The sequence below is a fragment of the Rutidosis leptorrhynchoides genome, chromosome 3 (genome assembly GCF_046630445.1).
Source record: "Rutidosis leptorrhynchoides isolate AG116_Rl617_1_P2 chromosome 3, CSIRO_AGI_Rlap_v1, whole genome shotgun sequence".
Classification (NCBI taxonomy): Eukaryota; Viridiplantae; Streptophyta; class Magnoliopsida; order Asterales; family Asteraceae; genus Rutidosis; species Rutidosis leptorrhynchoides.
The window spans coordinates 175,965,880-175,980,472 of NC_092335.1; the positions used below are offsets into that span (position 1 = coordinate 175,965,880).

Here is a 14,593-nt window from a genome sequence, read left to right on the forward strand (position 1 = left end):
GTGTTAGAAGTGGTCTTAATGTAACTGTTAAGCTTATTTGAATCTTTTGTAATGTTAACAGCTAATTCGATAATGAGTACTTTAGATGTCTGTTAAATTTACAGTTTTCTTAATTAGTTTAAGTTGGCCAAGAATTTTTGACCTAGTTCATCATGGCTATTCATGAAACATGATGAAGAGAACTTGACAGCTTGACTGCAATTGCAAACATGCAAATATTATTGTTTGTATAAAGATATATTTATGAGCACATTCGTCAGCATGTTGTACGCTACAGAAGTTGCATATTTTAACCTTGTGCCATATATACATTTATACAAAACTTTTATGTTCCATAAAATGCAGTGCCTACTTATGAGTTGATTTAAACTCATCTTCTAATTGGCTCTTATGAATAACAACAGTAATTACACTTTTGTTACAGTTGAGAGTGTTTATATTGGTGTATATACACAATCAAATACACATTTGCATGAGTATTTGTTGCCCATTCGCTAGCTATGCTTCAGAGAGCAAGGACTCTGTACACGGGTCATCGTTAGACATGGTGAGCGTTTCACTTGGGTTTTGCCAGAAGTGATTTCGTAAGGCCTTGAACTTGGGGTTTATGGTCGAAAACCCAGGGTCCGATAGCAAATCTTGAACGTTGGTTCGACCCTCAAGCATGTTCATGGCTTGAGACATGGTCGGTCTAAGAGTCGGTGATGCATTTGTACATAAAAGGGCTACATTTAAAATTGTCATGGCTTCCTCTGATGAATACTCGGACCCCAAATCTGGATCAACCATTTCTAACAAACTTCCCCTTTCTTGCAAAACATATGCCTACCATGTAAAAACACAAATGTTAAAGTTGATTCTAGTTTTCTATCAGTTGTACAATGTAGTTGTAGTTGTACAAAACAGACAAAATATCACGAATGGTCCCTGTGGTTTGTTTGAGAACCGGTGGTTCCTATAATTTTTTTCGTCAAGGATGGTCCCTGTTATTTGCATTTGAATCACCGGTGGTCCCTTTGATTTGCATTTTTCGTCAAGGATTGACTCAGCGGGGACATCGGTAGCCATCCATGATGGAAAAAAAAGTACAGGAACCACCAATGATTTTCTGATACAAACCACAGGGACCGTCCGTTAAATTTATATTTTGTCTGCAAAATATGGAGATTGTGCTCACCCAATCAAGAAGGTAAACAAAGTCGTCTTTTGGTCGGTAGTTAGTGTTGCTTTTTCCGCTAACGATTTCTAGTGCTACAATTCCGAAACTGTAAACATCTGCTTTAGCAGTCAAAACACCACGCATGGCATACTCTGGAGCCATATAGCCTCTGTGAACAAACCACATTCATTAGCTAGAAACAACCTGAAAAGAGATGGAAATGGACGCAAAGAGGTGGCAATTTTGACCCATTTACTTATGAAGGCTTCAGCCAGAGGTACCCTGTATCTCTAAGAGGCTAATAGGCTAACGGCTAACCCAAATGTTTCAAATAATAAGGAAACACGTTGATTATTAAAAACCCTCACACGACTTTATTAAACAATTTAGACTATTTTTGTAATCGTATAGTTCTTGGATGCATATTTAGCATATTTTCCTAATATAAAAAGGATTTTTAGCTGTCGTTAAGATGCATTAATGTGTTGTACAAAGTGGTTGATGTTGACTTTTAAATGGCGGTTCTAAAAAAGTACAAGTCTTTGTTGCACCTTAACGGGGCTGTTGTTAGAAAATATCATAAAAAAAGAAAAACGTAGATGAAAAACATGTTTGCTGGTTGTAAAAATAGTCAAACATGTATTTCCAGATTTGACATGACCCATTGAAACCCATTACCCAACCCATCCATTTTACCACCTCTAGTCATACCATATAGTATTGAGTAAACATACATGGTTCCTGCAATACGAGTACTGATGTGCGTATTTCCCTCATCATTAAGCTTTGCCAGACCAAAATCAGATATTTTTGCATCAAGATTTTTATCAAGCAATACGTTGCTAGTCTTAATGTCTCTGTGTACTATCTTCAGTTGCGACTCTTCATGTAGATAGACCAAACCTCGAGCTATCCCCAGGCATATCTTCAACCTCACGGGCCATGTTAGCTTTTCTTTACTCAATTTGTCTCGCCCTGCAAGAATTAAACGTACTTTTTCACATTAGTATGAACCAGTGTCGCACTACTAGGAAAAAGTACTCGGTCAAACTTGGTCAAACTCGGATAAAATAGGTCAAACTCGGATAAAATAGGTCAAAACTCTGGATTACTCAGAAGCTCTCAAAATAGATCAAGTCAAACTTGGTCAACATCCGAGTACTCCCCAAGTTTCCTAGTACTCCCTAAAAAGTCCCGACCGAGTACTGCCCGAGTAGTGATTTTTGCAACCTTGGTATGAACAAGATGTGTTTTTATTCCAAAAGAGGTGGCAATTTCAACCTATTTACTTAAAAGTTAGTTGATTTGGGTAGTCTTCATTTCAAGCAGGCCAAATGGGTTGTAACAGCCAAAGTCTAGGTAATGCATACAACCTCCTACATTTGTGTTAGTTAAAGATTGGAACCATTATTATAACGACGTCGTTCGCGAGTATATATAATGATTTGGTAAATGGACAAGAAAAGATTTACGAGCCAACCCAGTTCACATCAGCTTTTACCAAAATCACCTATTTCAACCCATTACCTGACACGTTCATCTTGTCACTTTTACTAAGTATTTAATTAACATTTTAAGCTCACCGAAAAGAGCCCGAGACAGGCAGTTGTTTTCCATGTACTCATAAATTAATGATAACTGGTTTCCTTCAACACAACATCCATAAAGTTTAACAAGATTTGGGTGTTGTAGAGCTGAAATCATGCCAATTTCATTCACAAATTCACGACTTCCTTGTCTGGACTTTGACGATAGTTGTTTAACTGCAATTATTGTCCCATCTGATAACAGACCCTAAATAAAAAATGGTTTGTCTTATTATTATCACAATTTTACTTTGGAAAATGATACATATGATAACTAAATATATTGTTAACATGTAAAGTTTTTGTATCTATATTTTCATTAAGTGGTTTTACCTTGTAAACGACACCAAAACCACCTTCTCCAAGCTTGTTTGATGGATCAAAGTTCTTTGTTGCAGCTTTAATTTGCTTTAAGGTGAATATCCCTGTTTGCAGATCAAGACCTTTAAGCTCTGCATTTAAAATTTTTGTCTCTCAAGTATTGTGACTTATTGTTGTAATACAAAGCCGTTTAGAATCAAAACTAGAGGTGGCAAAATGGGTAAGGGTACAGTCGAAAAGGGCTAGATCGAGTTGGTTGACCCACTGAAACTTTTGTCAACTTTCTAACATTTTATAAAAAAGTGAACTTGTCAATTGAGATGACATTTTACAAATTAATTATTATTAAATATGTAAATGTTTGAATCAATCCAGTGCAAGTAATAAAAATATGTTTGTGATTTCAACCTGCTAGACCCACTTGTTCCTTTCCCACATTAGCTAAAAAGAATATGTGACTCATTCGACCCATTCAAATAACACAACCCAAGCCAACCCACTATTAATGAGAAAAAGGTAATGTTATGAGAAATGTACCTCTATCTTCTGCTGTTTTACCCATGAGACATCCTTTTCTCCACAAGACAATAATTATTAAAAACACAGAAAACAGTCCTCCACCAACAATCCATAATATTAAACCAACTTCGATGTTTTTGCCAAATTTCGGGGGCTTAAAGTCTACACAAGCCAATGTTAACAAGGTATCATTAAGTGAAGTTATTGTTTATTATTTATAAGCAGATAAATATCAGAAGTTACTTTTACTCGCATGAATACTAGAATTGTCTTAAAAAAATCAGCAACAATCATCATAAATTAAAAGATAGACGATCAAGTAATTAACCACTACACTAAATTGTGCACAGTAACTAATGACTATTATGCCCCTGTGAACAGTAACCTTCACAGGTTAATACACAGGGGTATTTTAGTAATTTCTCATTTTAAAAAATATTCGTTGGTTTGCTTTTTGCCCCAGTGAAACGGGCCCCATACTCCCCTAGTTAAAAGTTAAAACTAAAAATTGGAGGGCGTTTGGTGAAGGTAATCATAATGTTGGCTTTGGTTAACTTTAAGTAACTTCATTGTAACTTTGACCTTAAAAGTCAAAGTATACCTACATATTCATCTTTTTGGTTATTAATAACACTTCTATGTAAAATTTGAAACTAGAAGTATACAAAACGTGAAACTCGGATTTGGAAATTAAAGAGTAACTTACTTGGATCAACTGAGATAGCTGATATAAGAGGACCATAACTTCCTCTTACAGGTATACCAGAAGTGCCTTTTCCAGCCCAAAAAAGTCGAATCTTGAGTGTATTATTCGTCACATTAACCGTGAAATTCTTTACAACGGGCCTACCAGCACCTCCTGCGTCTTTTACTATATCAAAATCCTTTAGTTTTAACTCCCCCTACATGAAAAATTTCATAGACAATATTAATATTCATCTTTAGCTGCATTGGCATTCATTATCATACTCGATAAGAGCTGGAAAAATGAGCTGAATTTGATAATCGATATGGGTCAAAACGAGTACTTTCGACATGTGTCTTCCGGATGGTTGACCCACAACAAACTTCTCCAAAAAATTAAATGGTCTATATACAAATTAATAATGCCTCATAAAGGATTCAGTTTTTTAAATATAGCAATTTTGAAGGTTACATGCAGAAGATAAACATTTTAAGTGACTTTCCACCATTTCTTTTTGAGCTTATACTAGACATAATTACTGAAATAGTCCCTGGGGTTCTTTTTTACCGAGATAGTCCTCATGGTTTTCAAAATGTTGCTGAGATAGTCCCCGTGGTTTCAGCGAAACCATGGGGACTATCTCAGTAACAAAAGGACCATCTCAACAACATTTTGAAAACCATACCAAGTACAACAACAAAAAAACCCTAGGGACTATTTCAGCAATTTTAGTGAAACCACAGGGACTATCCAAAAGCAAAGTAGTGAAAATTGCCACTTCAATATTCAATAACTAAATCACCTGAACATAAACATCGAATACACGTTTCCCCAGACTGTTAAAGGTGCTATCTTGTGAAAAAACAATCTCAGCAAAATGGAGTCTCACGGTATAGTTCCCGTTCATAAGACACAGTCCATAGTAAGTAAGAGAAATAGCAGCTTTGCGCGCTGTTGTATACAGATTTGTTTCATTTGTGGATACATTATGTAGGCTAGATGTGTTGGAAAGGGTATAAATGTCAGAATCATGATCATCGTCTAAAAAATTCCCCGTGCTGCTAAATGCCCAGGTTTGGTTATCGTCTATGTAATATGTCGAGGCACCTTTTGCTTCTGTATCAGCTTTGTACTTGGTGGTGTTGTTGATATTTACTTCATTGCCCCCACAGTTGATGTGCAGAGAATGGATTTCTGAAGCAGATTATGATGATTATTGAATTAAGATTAGGATAAAATAAAAAAGATGGATTTAATGTATAATTGTATGTATCAATGCTAATACTTTACTTACGTTGTCTTTTTGAGCTAGTACAAGGGAAATCTTTCTTTAGACATTGATTAATCTTGTTCCTACAATACAAATACAAGACATTTTGTAGTATTTGATACTACGTATATTATTTATTATTAGGGAATGTTTGGAAGTGATTATAAGTTTTTCAATATTCGGCCGTAACAAAATGGGTTGGAGATGATAATGTTAAAATGCATTGTTCATTGATGTAATATTTATATCTAGGTTGTAAAAGTTGACTAGTTCCGGGGGCTAATTGGTCAGGACCTTGAAGGGACTAATCAACCAAGTATAAAACTAGTCGGACGTTAACCAACTTTGACTGTATTTGACCGATTTGGATAGAATAAATATGACTTTGAACTAATAAATACGACTTAACCGACTAAATTGGGCCTTTGACAACTTTGAACGAATAAATCAGCCGAGTCAAATCTTAGGTATATGTTAACCCTTGTATATTTGGAGGTTTTTTTTTTTTTTTTTGACAGAGCCTTTAAACTGATTATCATTTGACAAGATAAAGAGAAGCATAATATATTTATCCAAACATTATCGATGATAATTTGTTAAATCCTTAAAGCCAAACACCCTCTATATGGGGTTCGTGTAAACCTGAAATGAAGTTAGGGTCACATGTCTTACTGTGTACTTTTTGACGAAGAACAGCTCTCCACCACATTTCTGTGTCAGGATATGAACATTTTGTTAACTTATGCATATTATCAACATAAACAAGAAAAAAAATTCAAAGCGGTGTGGACCCTACATGCCCATCACTATGAGAGTACATACATATATAAGGAAAACAAGAACAACTTACATTGTTCTTTGTCGACAGGTATCTGGAGGAGCAGAAGTACCCAAAGTAAAATGGTTATAAGAAATATCCCTGTAAAGGCATAATTTCTATAAACACAAGCAGCTAGCGAAATAAAAAGTTAATAATGAAATTAAATTATGTAGTGAATGATAAGGTTTTGGGAAAAAGATTACTTACACTGTCTTTGTAGTTGAGAAAACCCATCCAGGTATGGGTCCAGTAAGATTATTTGCTGTCAAATAACTATAAAACAATCGTCACCCTCAGACAATATATCATAGTTACAAAACAAGACACGGTTGGTGAAAATAGTTCACGTACATATAATCTGCTTTTCCTAGTTGGGAAAAAGAAGATGGGACCTCGCCAGTCAAGTTGTTGAAACTGAGGTCTCTACATCAAAAAAAAGATATCAAGAATAAGTTTCTGGAAAATGTCAATTACAAAATACCAACTTTATGCAGATTCATGATGTGTAAAACTATTACAAGCTATAATCATATATACAAAAGTATACTTATAAGGCAAGGATTACAATCATTACTTACAGAGTTTTCAGTTTTATCATATCCCCAAGATAGTCAGGGATTCTCCCATTGATCAAACAATTTCGAAGTATCCTGCATATAACAAATGGTGAGTAAGATCTTCACTTAAGGGCTAAAACCTCAAGATTCATCATACAATATCAAAAGCTTACAATTTATTCAGTTGTTGCATATTCTCTAGTGGCGGAAAACTAAAATTTTTACCTTGCAAGTCACTTATCCTACTGTAATACAAGAGATATATAGTGGAACGTTAGAAAGGAAAAGGATTATTATTATTTTTTTTTTTTTTTTGGAGGGGGTATGGAATAAAGAAATGCATACAGATCATTTAGATTTGTTAAGACAGAGATGCTAGAAGGAATTGGGCCCTCAAGAGAACACCCTTGTATATGCCTGCATAATCAATCAAAAGTTTGCATCTTTTAGATTAATACATCCTACAAACTGATGAAAATATCCATTTAGATACATAAAAAATTCTTACAATTTCTCAATCTGTGTCCACCGACTAATAAAGTCTGGTATTTTTCCAGTGAAATTGTTGTCACTTATCCTCCTAAATGTGTAACAAAATCACAAAATTAGCGATTCTTTAATTTATTAATTATCATCCAAGTTTACAAGACCTATACTTACATATCAGTCAAGTTTGTAAGTTTTCCAAGTGCAACAGGCAACTGTCCTGAGAAAGCATTGGAAGCTAGAACACTGGGAATACATAGTTTTACATGAATATGTAAGTGTTCAAGGCAGACCACTAAAGATAGTTAACATTTTCAAGCATAAAGGATTACAGGGTGAAAAGGGGAAAATTAGTACAGCTTCTGCAAGTTGTTCAAGTTTCCAATTGCTTGGGGTATAGATCCTGTAAATTGGTTTCCTTCTATGCTCCTACAAGTATTGAAGCAAAAATCAAAATGAAGTAATGATATATTATTATATTTTTTTTGTTTTTTATTTTTATTCAGTATGCTTTAAAATGTAACAACAAAAGGGGTGATGTAGCGTACAGATCTTGAAGGGTAGTAATTCTGGTGAGAGCTAGTGGAAACGGCCCGGATAATCGATTTCCCATTACAGAGCTGCATATATAGATATTGTATAAGTTAAGAGAAAATTTTATAAATATAGCAACTGGACCAAATACTTAAATGTAATGCATTCTGATTCATGATTAATTGTAACAGTAAAATAATATTAATTGTAACAGTAAAATAATATAAACCCATACAGGTTGGTCAAGCGCATAGTACCCCACTCCGAAGGAATAGTTCCATTGAGGTAGTTACGACTTAAATCCCTGCATTTGTAGAACAACGTGATTATCATTTCACTATGATTATTTCATTAACACTTAACTAATAACTAGTTAACTTGTATCAAGTGTTATTAAGAAGTTTGCTTACAAAACTTTAAGGGAGCGCAGCAAGGAAAATTCCATTGGGATAGTAGCTGAAATGTTCTGGGCTTTTAAATATCTGCTTTGCAACAAAATTCAATTAGAATTAAAAAAATGTATAAAGAACTAATAATTTCTCTCGATCAGAGAGAGAAATCACAACATCTTCTTTAAGGAAACAGTTTAGATCAATTGCTTATTATCCTAGCGTAGTAATCAACTAATCCTTACAAGTTACAACAATTTATTCATCGTAGCTCATAAGTCATATAAATTGTACTCTAGTATTTTACAGTACATGCAATTCTTGATGGATGAATAATGTAGAAAAGATAGTACTCCGTAATAGTATTATTGGCAGATTTATTTTATGGATTGTATTTCAAATAATGTACAAGAATTTACACAAGTGTGTTGCGTTTCTAATACTGTAATAAATAAACTGATACTAGTATTCGGTTCATGGAGTTTTTTGATACTTTACATTTAATATTAGATGATTTGATACTTTCTAACCAAGATCGAGTAACGTCTACTAGAAGCATGAAATCATAATTGAACATACATAATAAAATATACATCCTTTAAGACAATCCAAACACTATTAGTCTTCTTTTAGAATAACACTATCATCTCCGAAAAACAATATACTTATTTCTATACATAATTTATTAATGGTCATTGACTAGTTACCTAAAGAATTTCAAAACCAGGATAGCATCTGTCAACTGCCATTTATCTCTTTTACTGTATTTTTTTTTTTTTTTTTTTTTTTTGGCGAAAAAACTATAACTAGGTCATTTTCCAAAGGAAAACGTTCTCAACAGAGATTACAAAAGAAACGGGTGACATGGAAGCTCGCACCTAGTAAACAATCATCTATAGCAAAAACTATCTAAAAACGAGCCTCCACTAACAATACGGAAATCTTGAACCAAACTAAATAATTCTAAACCGATCCAACACGATAGAACTTGATCCAAACCGAGCGATCTAAATTGAAAAAAATAAATAAATAAATAAACGAAGGATCACGAGACAAAACCAAGTTCTCAACCACTGATGAAATAATAGATAACATAGTACAGTATAATAATATTATTATATCAAATTATTAAATATTAAACATTAAAAAACTAAAGTATAATTTTAACATGAATAAATTAATAAAATAAAATAATACTGTAACATCTAAAATGATACAGCTAATTCCAGATAGGCAGTCAAACAAGCTCCGTTTACTTTGACTACTTAGTAAGTCAACACAACTGTCCTCTGTACTAATAAACAATGACACTTGGGCTTCATCAGTTGTCACATGTTTATATTAAATATGTTCAGCAAAATTAACCACTAATCAGCAGACTAATCAATGCATCAACAATGTGGATGTATACATACATGTGCAGATTAATTAAAAATATCAATGGAAGATATACGTACATGCTAACGACATGACACGTGGCATTAGGTTCGATAGTGCAATCGCAAACAATTGAAACATTATAGCCTTTCCTCTGCTCAATTTTGCCCCAAATTCCTTCATTAGTACACGGATTCAGATCCAAATTCCAATTCTTCTTCTTTAAACCAAATTTTTCACCTATATCTTTCAATATATCCACTGCACCAATTCACACACGCAATAGTTATATAAACTTAATTCATTCTTCCACTCGAGCTAGTTAAAATCAATGATTCAAATTAGAAAACGAAGAGTACGTTACCTTCTCGTTTGTCGAGCTTTGGTGCTGATTGTACGAATATGATGAGATTTGAGCATGAAATTATTGAAATTAAGAAGAACAATAGTTTGTCCATAATGTGTTTTTTTATTATTTTAGAGAAATTGCTCGTGTGGAGCTGACTGTAGTTATGGAATGTGTATCTATATCATCATTGGATATTGAGATGATAGATATAGGGAATCATATAGACTAATAACGACAATTATACTAATACTAATTATTATAAAATTATAATTGAAAATGAAAGATGTGGTTGATATTAAGCTGAAAATGGTTGACTAAAAAGAATACAAATATGAACCTAGTATACCAAATTATTTCCCCTTTTTTTTTTTTTTTTTTTTAACATGAGTATTCAACCATTTTTTTAACTGACTAATCTCAGAGCGGCAACTCGCTTTGCGAGTAGCCCGGAGTCATTGCAGGCGAACCTCCGTACCTCCATGGCCATGAGGGAGAATAACTTTGTGAATGTCAGGAATCGAACCCTTGACCTCCACATAGGAATGTCAGGGTCTTACCAGGCCACCACCAGCTATTTTGATACCCCGTACTATATGACAATTAACACGTAGGTGTTGTGATAAAGACAGAAAACATGTGGCTGACAAATTTGAATCAAATCACGGGTATATTATTATTCTACCTAACTGTACAGTAAATTATTGTATTATAAATACCAAAGGATGTGATTTGCATAAGATGCACAAATAGAATATATTTCATATATCACCATTCTTTTACTCTCTCTTATTTTAAGTTTATTAGTAGCTTATAGTCAAGAACAAACCCACTAAAGGTAGTTATAAGCCTACTGAATTATAACACGAACCAAACCACTAAAGGTAGTTATAAGCCTACTGAATTATAACACGAACCAAACCACTAAAGGTAGTTATAAGACTACTGAATTATAACACGTTATCAGCACGAAGTGCTCCGTATAATCAAGGTTTATATAAGCAAGCACAAGTTACTAATCAAGATAATAATAAAAAATCTTTAACGATATCTTCTATTATTTATTAGTAAGGTAAATATTATTATCATCATAACTAACATTTATATTTATTTATTTAAGTTATATATGGTCGGTTATACCGCCTGAATTATATTTCTGTAATCTAACTATTATTAACTTCATTAACATTTATATTTATGTTATATATGGTCGGTTATACCGCCTGAATTATATTTCTGTAATCTCACTAACATTTATATTTATGTTATCTAACATTTATGATTACTTGTACAATTAATCATTATTTATTTCATGCATACTAATGTTTATTCTTAAATTTATTATTTATGCATAATATGTTTATTCTCTTAATCTTCGTATTTATACTAAACGTATTTATACTAAATGTATTTTATAGTAATCATTTTTATGCTAATAAAATTCTTTTATTAAAATTATTATTAATATAACGAGTACATAACATTCGTTAACGTCAACTAACGACGTTACAACGGTCATATATACATAACGGTTGTTAACATCAACTGAAGACGTTACAACGACTATATTTTTTAAATATAAAATAAACATCTCCGTTTTCACATTTTCACAAATCAATCTTCTTTTTCTCAGATTACCACTCTCAAAAAGTTTTTGTAAAGATGATTCACACAAGGATGATTTTTCCTATTGTATTGGTCATATTAACTATCATCATTGTTGCTAATATACCACCGGGTGAACCTATATTCTATCCTGCCCTTGTGGTTTTATTATTTGTAATCATACCATTATTCTGTTGTTTGCTACTTATGAATTTAAAATGATTATAATTTCATGTTGTTAGAAATTGATTATGATTATAATTTATGTTGTTCATCTTTATGAAAATAGAAAATGTCAAACTTATCAAAGCTTGAGTTTGATGCCCTAGACGTATCGGGAACAAACTACACATCATGTGTCATGGATGTAGAAATAAATCTTGGATCATTGGGTATTCTAGAAACTTTAAAAGAAAGCAATATTTGTTCTGATCAAGATAAATTAAAATCAATTGCTTTTATTCTCAAACATATTGATATCACCTTAAAACATATGTATCTCACTATCAAAGATCCACATGTTTTATAGAAAAGTATCAAGAGTAGATTCGATAATCAAAAGGAAATATTACTCCCAGCTGCGAGGGAAGAATGGAGAAATCTAAGGTTCCAAGACTTTAAAAAGGTAAGTGAATACAGCTCGGCCATGTTCAAGATCCGTTCAAAGCTTCAATTCTGTGGTCAAGAAATAAGTGATGCTGATATGATGGAGAAAACTTTCTCCATAATGCATTCTGCAAACATTACTATACAAGAAAATTTAAAAACTTTTTCCAAACTTCAAACTTATCTCTTAGTTGCAGAAGTGAATAAAGAATTACTGATGAAGAATCAAGAATCTCGTCCTACGGGTACGATAGCATTCTCTGAAGCTAATGCTATTAACAACAATAATAATAATAAATAAATAAAGAAATGCACCTGGACGAAGACGTGGGCGAGGTCGTGGTCATATTGGCCAAAATCATCATCATAAAAATTACCATAACAATAATAAAAATCATAACTATGTTCGAAATCACCCTTATGGTAATGGTCGTGGTGGTGGTCGTGGTCGTAATGGTTACGGTGGTCGTGGTCATGGACAACGAAATAATAATCCACAAAATTATAAATTTTAACCACCATACAATCCCACAAATCATAATGTTGAAGGAAGCTCTTCAAAGAATATTGAAGATTCTTGTTATCGATGTGGTAAAATTGGCCATTGGTCTAAAAACTGTCGAACAAATCAATATTCTGTTAATCAATATCAGAAATCCCTAAAAGGAAAAGGAAAAGAGGTAAACCTTTTGGATGACCTTGATACGAAAATCACTGAGCCAACAAGTGACTACTTTAATGAATAAATTTTCTATTATATGTCCATATCAAATAAATGGATGTAGATTTACGATCTATACCATATCTACTTTACTATATGCTTCCTTATTATGTACTTTTGTTTATAACATATTTTTGAATGTAATATATTGATGAATTATGTACTCATTATTTGTTTCTCATATTTTGAAGTTCATGATGTACGCTACTGGAGTGCAAAATCAGTCAAATGGTGGGGATCTTTGTATTGCAGATAGTGGTACCACACACACTATACTCAAATCTAAAAAATATTTCACTGATTTTAAAGCAACAGAAGGAACGGTACATACTATATCAGGTCCTGCAGATTTAATAAAAGGAATGGGATAAGCAAAATTCATGTTACCAAATGGTACAAATTTTCTGATAAAAAATGCCTTATTTTCTCCCATGTCAAAGAGAAATTTGTTAAGCTTCTCTGACATATACCAAAATAGATATGATTATCAGTCAGTGACTATAGAAAATAATAAATATTTAAGTATCACTGACAAGAAGCATGTGATTGAAAAAACTACCAAGACTTAGTTCTGGTTTACATTATACATATATAAATGTACCAGAAATACACATGGTAGTTAATGAAAAGGCATGTGATCCTGTAATGATCAATTTATGGCATGAAAGATTAGGTCACCCAGGATCAACAATGATGAAAAGAATAATTCAAAATACACATGAACATCCTTTGACGGATCAAAAGATCCCTCATGATGCAATTATCCCATGTACATCATGCTCACTTGGAAAATTGATAATAAGACCATCACCTCTTAAGGTTGAAAAAGAATCATCAATGTTTCTTGAAAGAATTCAAGGTGATATATGTGGACCAATTCATCCACCATGTGGACCATTTAGATATTTCATGGTCCTAATAGACGCATCTAGTAGATGGTCTCATGTTTGTCTATTATCAAGTCGAAATGTTGCATTTGCAAAATTTCTTGCTCAAATTATTAAATTGAGAGCACATTTCTCTGATTATACTATTAAAAGGGTGAGATTGGATAATGCTGGTGAGTTTACATCTCAAGCATTTAATAATTTTTGCATGTCTATGGGGATTGTTGTTGAACATCATGTTGCCCATGTGCATACACAAAATGGTTTAACCGAATCACTAATCAAACGATTGCAGTTAATAGCTAGACCATTGATAATGAGAACAAAACTCCCAGTATCTGTATGGGGTCATGCAATTTTACATGCTGCATCATTAATTCGCATTAGACCAAGTGCAAGTTATACATATTCTCCTTTGCAACTTGCTTTTGGCCATCAGCCAAATATTTCCCACCTTAGAACATTTGGTTGTGCGGTTTATGTTCCTATCGCATCACCACAACGCACTAAAATGGGTCCTCAAAGAAGGATGGGAATATATGTTGGATATGAAACATCTTCAATCATAAGATATATTGAACCCATGACGGGTGATGTTTTTACAGCACGTTTTGCTGATTGTCACTTTAATGAAACATTATTCTCTAGATTAGGGGAGAAATAAAAAAGAAAGAAAATGATGTTTCATGGTGTGAACCTCAATTAATGTATCTTGATCCTCGCAC

General features: G+C 33.1%; 1 protein-coding gene across 3 annotated transcripts; it reads right to left on the reverse strand.

Moving 5' to 3' along the window:
* Nucleotides 1-217: 217 nt before the first annotated feature.
* LOC139902762 (probable LRR receptor-like serine/threonine-protein kinase At1g07650) lies at nucleotides 218-9,911 on the reverse strand. 3 transcript variants are annotated; one of them, XM_071885364.1, is made up of 23 exons: nucleotides 9,784-9,911; nucleotides 8,348-8,419; nucleotides 8,173-8,241; nucleotides 7,952-8,023; nucleotides 7,761-7,832; nucleotides 7,578-7,649; nucleotides 7,426-7,497; nucleotides 7,263-7,334; nucleotides 7,091-7,162; nucleotides 6,939-7,010; nucleotides 6,712-6,783; nucleotides 6,568-6,633; nucleotides 6,391-6,459; nucleotides 6,213-6,251; nucleotides 5,565-5,623; nucleotides 5,073-5,464; nucleotides 4,292-4,487; nucleotides 3,604-3,747; nucleotides 3,079-3,170; nucleotides 2,743-2,953; nucleotides 1,894-2,134; nucleotides 1,178-1,328; nucleotides 218-825 (listed from the first exon to the last, which is right to left on the reverse strand). In XM_071885364.1, exons 2-23 carry the CDS (start codon nucleotides 8,380-8,382, stop codon nucleotides 499-501), a joined length of 2,667 nt encoding a protein of 888 aa, XP_071741465.1. In that variant the 5' UTR covers nucleotides 8,383-8,419; nucleotides 9,784-9,911; the 3' UTR covers nucleotides 218-498. The 3 variants fall into 3 exon arrangements, with proteins under 3 accessions (XP_071741465.1, XP_071741464.1, XP_071741466.1); XM_071885363.1 differs by having other exon boundaries at nucleotides 219-825; nucleotides 3,079-3,197; XM_071885365.1 differs by lacking the exons at nucleotides 8,173-8,241; nucleotides 8,348-8,419; nucleotides 9,784-9,911 and having other exon boundaries at nucleotides 221-825; nucleotides 3,079-3,197; nucleotides 7,736-7,832.
* Between the last annotated feature and the right edge of the window lie 4,682 nt (nucleotides 9,912-14,593).

Coding starts and splice junctions, on each gene's coding strand:
- LOC139902762 (XM_071885363.1), bottom strand. CDS start 8,382: ATGGAATTTTCCTTGCTGCGCTCCCTTAAAGTTTT. Junction 7,498..7,577: donor CTTACAAACTTGACTGATAT/GTAAGTATAGGT, acceptor TTACACATTTAG/GAGGATAAGTGACAACAATT. Junction 3,748..4,291: donor AGCTATCTCAGTTGATCCAA/GTAAGTTACTCT, acceptor TGGCTTGTGTAG/ACTTTAAGCCCCCGAAATTT.